We start from the raw sequence: 8,083 nt of genomic DNA, 5'->3' as shown, positions 1-8,083 counted from the left end.
CCCCAAAAAAAAAAAAAAAAGGGATAGGAATGAGATTTTTTTTTTTAACTGTATATCTCCTGTTTAAATGGTGATGGAGTTCGGTGGCCTGCCTTGCAAGAGCAAGGACCCAAGTTCAATCCCCGGTACCAAAAAAATAAATAAATGGTGATAGGTCTTGTACATGATAGGCAAGCACTCTACCACTAACACTATTTTTCTTTTTTTTAATTTGGACTACCAGAATATAGAAGCTACTGAAAAATTATGAAAATCAAGAAACAAATACTAATGAACTAAAGAGTGTGAAAATATTAACTCACACTTATCCTTTTTCCAAAATAATTTAGCATTCTTATTTTTTCTCGGCATAAAAAGAGTATTTGGTTATGAAGAAAATTTAAATCATTTGTAAAACTATAAAGAAAGTAAAGGTGTCCCAAGGTCTATCTCATAAAGGCACCAACAGTTAAGATTTAAAAAACCCTTCAGAGAGTTTTCACTTCTTTTGAATTTGGGGTGGTGTTTTTTTGGTTTATTTTGTTTTTAACAATTTCTTATTGGAGTGTAACCTTCATAAAGCTAGCAGCACAAATGTTAACTCCTCAGCACAACGGACTTTCACAACTGAGTTTTCAGGACCCAGCTCAAGAAACCAAATAGCACAGGCCCCAGACATTGCCTGTGTCACTCTACCCTGGTCACCATGCCTCGCCCAGACCCACTGTCCTGATCTGCCACACAAGATCAGTGTCGGCAAGTCAAACTTTACCTAACAGACACCTCACATACTCTTCTTGCTGTGTTCTGCTTTTTTCATTTACAAATATAACTGATCCACATTACTGTACACAACAGATGCTTCACTCTCAATGCTATAAAATATGCCATTTTGTGAAGAGACCACAGATCACCCACTTTACCATTAAGTAATTTAGATATTTTCAGTTTTTTGTTATAATGAACAACAACATCACCAGTGATATTCTTGTATTTATGTCTTTTGGTGAACAGAGACCATTTCTATTTGACATATACCTAGGAATGGAATTACAGAGTAATACAGAACATGAGCATACAGTATCATTTTTAAAATGCTATGTGAGGGTCGGGGATTTAGCTCCGTGGCACTGCACCTGCCTTGCATGAGCAAGGTTCTGAGTTTGATCCCCGGTACCAAAAACAACAACAAAAAAGCTACGTGGGATTGTACTGCATATATGTTCTATAGGCTTTTTAACCACTACTATCACTGATGGTTATTTTATTTTCAAATTTCTGCTATTAACAATCTCTTCAGGAAAAATATTTCTAAAAGCAGAAGTGCTTGGTGAAAAGAATGATGTGTATCTATTTTGTCACATATTAATTTTTCTCTCAGATCATTGGGAGTTTTAAAATTCTGATCTATAAAATCATGTGAATTTATACACAAAATGGCTACTCTATGAGTAGTGAATTCAACGATTTTTTTAAAAGAAACTTCCTCAGCAACACCTATAAGCAGAATGGTTGGATCAGATGTTAAGGACCTTTAAAACTTTCTAAGAAACTGCTGAAGTACATTTCACAGCAGTTGTGCCATTTTATGTCCCCGAGAATAGTATGGGAATTCTAGTCACTCCTCCTCACTAATGTTTGATGTACTGCCATTCTAGTGAGGGTGAAGTGACAGCTCACTTTGCCTTTATTATTTCCACAATGACTAGCAATGCCGAACATTTTTTTATGTGACCACAGGCCATTCATATACATTTATTTTGTGAATAGACTCATTTTAACCATTTTAATCAACTGGCTTTGTGAGATATAATTTACATATGAAATTCTCTAATTCTCTATGAAATATTAGATAAAATTTCACAAAAGGATACAACAGTGTAACCACAATACAATGATACAGGACATCTCCCATTACTCCAAGTTTATGTTTTTTGTTTCAGGGGTTTTTTGGTGCCAGGAATCAAACTCAGGACCTTGTGCTTGCCAGGCAGGTGCTGAACCACTAAACTAAATCCCCAGCCCTCCAACAAATTTATTCACAGCTCTGTGCTGTCAACTCTCTCCCTTCTACCACTACTCCTAGACCCTCCATCTGCTTTCTGTCATTACAGCTTTCACATAAACAGAGTCATACAATCTGCGCTCCCGTATATTTGCCTCCCGTTAGCAGAATGTTCCCTACGACAACGTGGGGGTCCATCCATGCTATGTATTCTGGTAGCCTGCCTGGTCCTCGTTATTACTGGGTAGTATTCCATACAGTGGATATATCTGCTTATCCAGCTTTGGGGTTTCCCATATTTGGCTGTTTTAATAAAACATCTGAGAACATTTAAGTGCAAGACTTTGCATAAATAGAAATTTTATCTTTCATTTACCTAAGAAATGGGATTGCTCGTTGCATATATTAAATGTATGTTTAATTTTATGAGACATCACGCCTTGTTGTTTCCCAGAGCGATCAGACCTTTTTGCATTCCCACCTATAACATTATACGGAGTTCTGTGCACCTCACAGACCAATGCTTGGTATTATCAAAATTCTAAGAATCACTCTAGTGGATGTACCATCATTTCTCATTGTTCTAATTTGCACTGCCCTGATGATGGTGAGTGATTTTTCATGTGCTTCTTTGGCGTCTATATATTCTTTCTGATCTATTCAAATATTTTGTCCCAATATTTGTGAAGTATTTTTACTACTGAGTTATGAATTCTTTATATATTCAGAATGTCTCCTTTAATAGATTAAACACTGAAAATGTCCTGTGTGAGACACAACATGCCCTTTGATTTTTTTTAACAGTGTCTTCTGAAGAGCATTCATTTTTATTTTATTTTTGGTACCAGGGATTGAACTCAAGACCGCTCACTTACGAGGCAGGTGGCAGCACCACTAAGCTAAACTCCTGGCCCTAGCAATCACTGTTAATTTGCATCAACTGCTTTTTCTATGATTATGTATGTGTGACCTAAGAAATTTTTCATTACCCCAAGGTTCCAGATAGTTTCTTCTGGCTTTTTAAGACAGTCTGAATTTTACATTTAGATCTCTGATACCTGTTGAGTTAATTTGGAGAGGGTAAGCATCGAGGTTCCTTTTTCCCTATATGGATAGCCTGATGTTCCAAGACTATCCTGTTATACAGTTTATTATTTCTCCGTGGAATTATGCACTTTTGTCAAGTCAGTTGATCATATATATCTGCATCTATTTCTGCATCCTGCACTTTGTTCTACCGATACGTATTTTTATCTTTAGGCTGATACCACACCATCTTGATTAGTGGAGATCTGTAGCAAGTTTTGAAATAAGGTAGTAGTGCTCTCCAATTTTCTTTGGCCAAAACTGCTTTATCTATTTTAAGTCCTTTGGATTTCTGAATAAATTGTAGCATCAGACTGTCAAAAAAAAAAAACAAAACAAAACAAAAAAAAAAACGGCATGCTGGAATTTCAACTAGAAATTGACTCCACAGATCACACTAGGGAAAACTGATATCCTAAAAATACTGAGTATCCAAATTCATGAACATGACAAACCTTTTCACTTACCTAGTTCTTTCTCTTAGCAATCATACAATCTTCTAATTCCATGTCCTACATATATTTTGCTATATATATCACTGTAAGATTTTTTTGTTGGTGTTTTATATTTTTGACTTAGGGTCTCACTATATGATACAAGCTGGACTCAAACTATGTAGCCCATGCTGGTCTTATACTCTTGATTCTCCTACTCCAGCCTATCAAATGCTAGGATTACACCTAGGATGACACCTTGCTCAGCTTCAGTATTGTTTTGTATACTGCTGTAAATGACACTGTAAAAATTTCATTTTCCATTGCCAGTGTTTAGATATATATAGTACTTGATAACAGTGCACAGATCTTATATTCTACAGCATTACTAATTTTTTTGTTGGTTTTTGAGACAGGGTCATGTTGTGTACTGCAGGTTGGCTCTGAACTTATTTTGATACTCCTGCATCCACTTCCAGAGTGCTGGGATTACAGGTCACCACACCTGGTTCAATTTTACTAATTTTACTCATCATTTCTATTTGTTTTTTTAGAAGATTTTCTAGAGGTAGATGCAGTGGCACATGCCTGAAATCCCAGAACTATGGGAGGTTACAGGAGGACTGCAAGTTTGAGTCACACCTGGGCAACTTAAATTCCATTTCAAAATAAAGAGGGAGGGGATTGGGGAATATAGCTCAGTGCAGAGATCCTGGGTTTAATTCCCATCACTGAAAATAAATACAGAAATAAAAGATTTCTTAGAGCCTGGCATGGTGGTAAATGCCTGTACTCCCAGCACTCCAAGAGACTGGGTTAGGACGATTACAAGTTTAAGCTCTCAAGTTCAATTCCAGCCTGGAAAACTTAGCATGCATGCATACGCACACACACACACACACACACACACACACAGACACACACACACACCTGAAGATGTAGCTCATTGCAAAGGCCCTGGGTTTAACACCCAATACCACAAAATAAATAAGTAAAATTTAAAAATATATATAAGAGGGCCAGGGATTAGCTCAGTGGTTCCACTGCCTTCCATGCAAGTGCAAGGTTCCCAGTTCAACCTCTGGTTCCCCCCAAAAAATACAAATAAGATTCTTATGATTTCTACATACACGATCATATTGTTTATAAATAATGAGTTTTACTTCTTTTTTTACACTATACTGATTTTTAACTTTCCTTCTTGTCTAATTTTTCTCTAATAAAATATTAAGGGATATAGACAATTTCATGACATTTCCCTATCTGTCCAGGAAGTCTGATTTTTAAAAACTTCATAATGATCCTTTCCTGTTAGGCTCTTTGAGGACTCATGTATCATTTCCTTTCAGACATTTGGATTTATTTTAGTTCATTTCTATCAGAAAAGAAGTATGAAGTATTAGTTTTCTATACTTTTTTTTTTGGTTTTTTGAGACAGGGTCTCACTATGTAGCTGAGACTGATCTGGAACTCACTATGTAGCCCAGGCTGGTCTTGAACTCACAGCGATCCTCCTGCCTCAGCCTCCTGAGTGCTGGGATTACAGGCATGTGCCACCACGCCCGTGATTGAGTTCTCTATACTTAACTTTAAACTTGTGCTTGAAATTCTAACATGCTTAAGATCCCAAATCATCTCTTGTGATTAAAGCAATAGGAAACAGAGAAACATTTAACTACTAAGGAAAAACTTCTATTATATTTTCTTAAGGGCCATTGAAAGAATAAACAAACATGTGCACTCTTCAGAAGTAAATTACAACATCTGTGGTCTAAGTCAATGATTTCTTTTTTCTTTGGTACAGGGGATTGAACTCAGGTCCTTGCGCTTGTGAGGCAGGCAGCAGAACCACTGAGCTAAATCCCAAGCCCAGTGATTTCTTCTTCAACAAAATTTGAGGACAATTATTGCTAACACCTTTTTAAACAGAGTACAATTCTCTGCAAAGAACAGATGTTTTAAAATGATCTCCTTAGCTGCACTCCTTTATATTATCCTCTTGTGAGTTTATACCAAAGATAAAATCTGTCAAAAATATCTGTTAAGGAATAAAGAACTTCAGGTGGCTCTCCAAAAATACAAGAAGTTGCTGAGCACACCATGCCTCTCTTCAACAGCAAGCATAGCACATACAAAAGTGCATGAGAAAGATTCCTGGCTTTCCTGAAGCCTCTCTAACTTGAATTGTTGTGGAAGAGGGAGTCAGTAAAGACTTCCAGAGAAAATGACCTCAAGGAAGAACAAGAATCAGTCAAATGAGTGAGGAAAGCCAGACAAAAGATAGTGACACAGAAAAAGAATGCATAAAGTTCCAACATCATAAAAACTGGGAACTTTACATCATTCATTCAGAAAATATGAATAGATGCAGGATCATAGGAGGCATAGAGAAGCTTAAAAGAACTTCAAATCTAAAGGGAATTAAAATAAATTTGTAGCAACTAAGTTGGTGGGAAGGAAGCAAGACAACAAAAAGTGAAGTTAAAACATTAGAGAAGGGCTCCCATACACAGGTGAGAGTCAAAGACCAAATAGTGGCTTCAGCTGCTGATCTGGGCTAAGAGGAGAAAGAGGCACTTTATACACAAGGAACACAAGGTATGGTGGCCCATGCCTGCACTTTCTGCACTCTGGTGGGCTGAGGAGGGTCACAAGTCTGAGCCCAACCTTCACCATTCAGTGACTTCCCAAGACTCCGTGTAAGGATTAAAAAAAAAGGGGGGCGGGGATTGGGCTATAGTTCATTACAAGGACTGGGTTCAATCCCCAGTACCAGCTACTGCCCACCCCCCACAAAACTTTGTGGTCAAGAAAAAAACAGAAAAAATGTACTTCACCTTGCAATACCATCTTTTTATTTAGTGTGTTAAAAAAAAGTATTTGAAGGAGCTCCTCAACTTCTACACTGCTAACTAGATAACTATTTGAGGGGAGAGGAGCAATCTGGTACATTTTAGTATACACAGCATCTCTCACCTCTACTTAGCTGATGCCAGTAGCATTCCCTAGCTGTGATACCAAAAATATCTCCAGACATTGTCCAGTATTCTTCAGGAGGGAAAATCACCACCTACAGAGAATCACTAATCTATAGCCCTCAAAAGATTTACCATGACTAAAAACCAAGCTGCATATATGTGCATTGGTACTTTGTTTGAGACAGGGTCTCACTATTTGTTCAAGCTGCCTTGAACTCACTATGTAGCCCAGGTTGGCCTTGAAACGTAAGGCAATCCTCCTGCCTCAGCTTCCCGAGTGCTGAGACTATAGGTATGCATCACCATCGCCAGCTTGCATATGTACTTTTTTTAAGACCTCTTTTCCTAGACAGTAAACTCCTAAGAGGCAAGACCTACAAGAGTTACACACCACTGGCCACAATTACTATACCTGTGGGAGTTAATTAAAAGAGCACATATTAGTGCATTTAAAAATCAGTTCTTGGGCCGGGGATTTAGCTCAGCAGTTCGGTGGCCTGCCTTGCAAACGCAAGGACCAAAGTTCAATCCCCGGTACCAAAAAACATAAATAAATAAATAAAAATCAGTTCTTACAGATATGCTTTACTATAAGTTGCACAAGTGCTCAAATACATGTAAAATAAGCCATTAAAACAAGAGGAAAATACATTTAAATTAGTACAGTAATATAACCTTTTTCAAATGCAATACAATAGTATTTACATTAAGGAATTTGATAATTTTTAAGTCATAAAACTGGCAACACTCTTAAAACAGGAAACAATACAGAAGAATGTAACATATCTTACCCGTAGCAGCTGGGTTTATCAATCCTGCAGAACCACTGTTTGCAATCTGTGAAGGCGCCTGGCTCAGCCCAGTGGAAGGGGTTCCTAACCGAGGAAACTGTTGAGAGCTCATTTCCACCTGCAGTACACAGTCATATAGTTATTACTAGCTTGTAAGTTTAGAACCAATATTGGGAAATCAAGACACCTTTAGCACCCACGGCATCTTCCCACAAAAGAGCAAATGCAGCATCATTTACCTAAAACAGTAACTTGTGATCAATACAAGTGAAAGCATTATCTAAATTATGAAGTCCACGTGACGGTTATCACCTCCAGGCATATGCATCTCCATATAAAGTTTTCTGGAAATAGCATGTCTCTTTGAAAGACTCAAACCTCACACGAAGGTAAACAGAACCGTAATTAGTATGCCATAAGAAGATTCATAGAAATGCCAGCCCCAAGACAGGATTAGAAATACATTAAGACGTGAAGCGAAAGGCATTCTCAAATACTTTTCTGTAAAGGCCTCCATTTACGGATTCTTTTTTCTCCTTTACAGATTCAACCCTGCCCCGCCCCTAGCCAGAGACCCCAGACCTGTATCTTTTGTAAAAAACATCACCCAGTTTGCTTTCATGAGCCACGCTCCACGGATCTCCCCGACTTGGCCCCGACCCCATCCCGAATCTCCGGAAAGATCAGAGGACACGGGTTTCCAGACCCTTCGGGCGTCCGACTCCGGGTAGCGGGAAGGGCAGGCGAGTTCCTCGACAGGATAAGCAGTGTGTCTCTTTACCTGCGGCAGCCGCCCGCCGCCCGCACCTC

At 38.3% G+C, this 8,083-nt stretch overlaps 1 protein-coding gene across 6 annotated transcripts in view; it reads right to left on the bottom strand.

Moving 5' to 3' along the window:
- The window catches only part of Sap130 (Sin3A associated protein 130), an 80,472-nt gene extending 72,395 nt beyond the window's left edge, over positions 1 to 8,077 (bottom strand). For 3 of the 6 annotated variants that reach the window (XM_019209516.2, XM_010637636.3, XM_019209517.2), the window contains exon 1: positions 7,274 to 8,047. In XM_019209516.2, the coding sequence (XP_019065061.1) occupies positions 7,274 to 7,385 (112 nt within the window). In that variant the 5' untranslated portion in view covers positions 7,386 to 8,047. The other 3 variants (XM_010637635.3, XM_019209518.2, XM_010637634.3) reach the window with 2 other exon arrangements.
- Between the last annotated feature and the right edge of the window lie 6 nt (positions 8,078 to 8,083).

The sequence above is a fragment of the Fukomys damarensis genome, unplaced genomic scaffold (genome assembly GCF_012274545.1).
Source record: "Fukomys damarensis isolate Sample0158 unplaced genomic scaffold, DMR_v1.0_HiC HiC_scaffold_29, whole genome shotgun sequence".
NCBI classification, from domain to species: domain Eukaryota; kingdom Metazoa; phylum Chordata; class Mammalia; order Rodentia; family Bathyergidae; genus Fukomys; species Fukomys damarensis.
The sequence above is the reverse complement of the archived record's forward strand: the minus strand, read 5'-3'. Positions and strand labels throughout refer to the sequence as shown.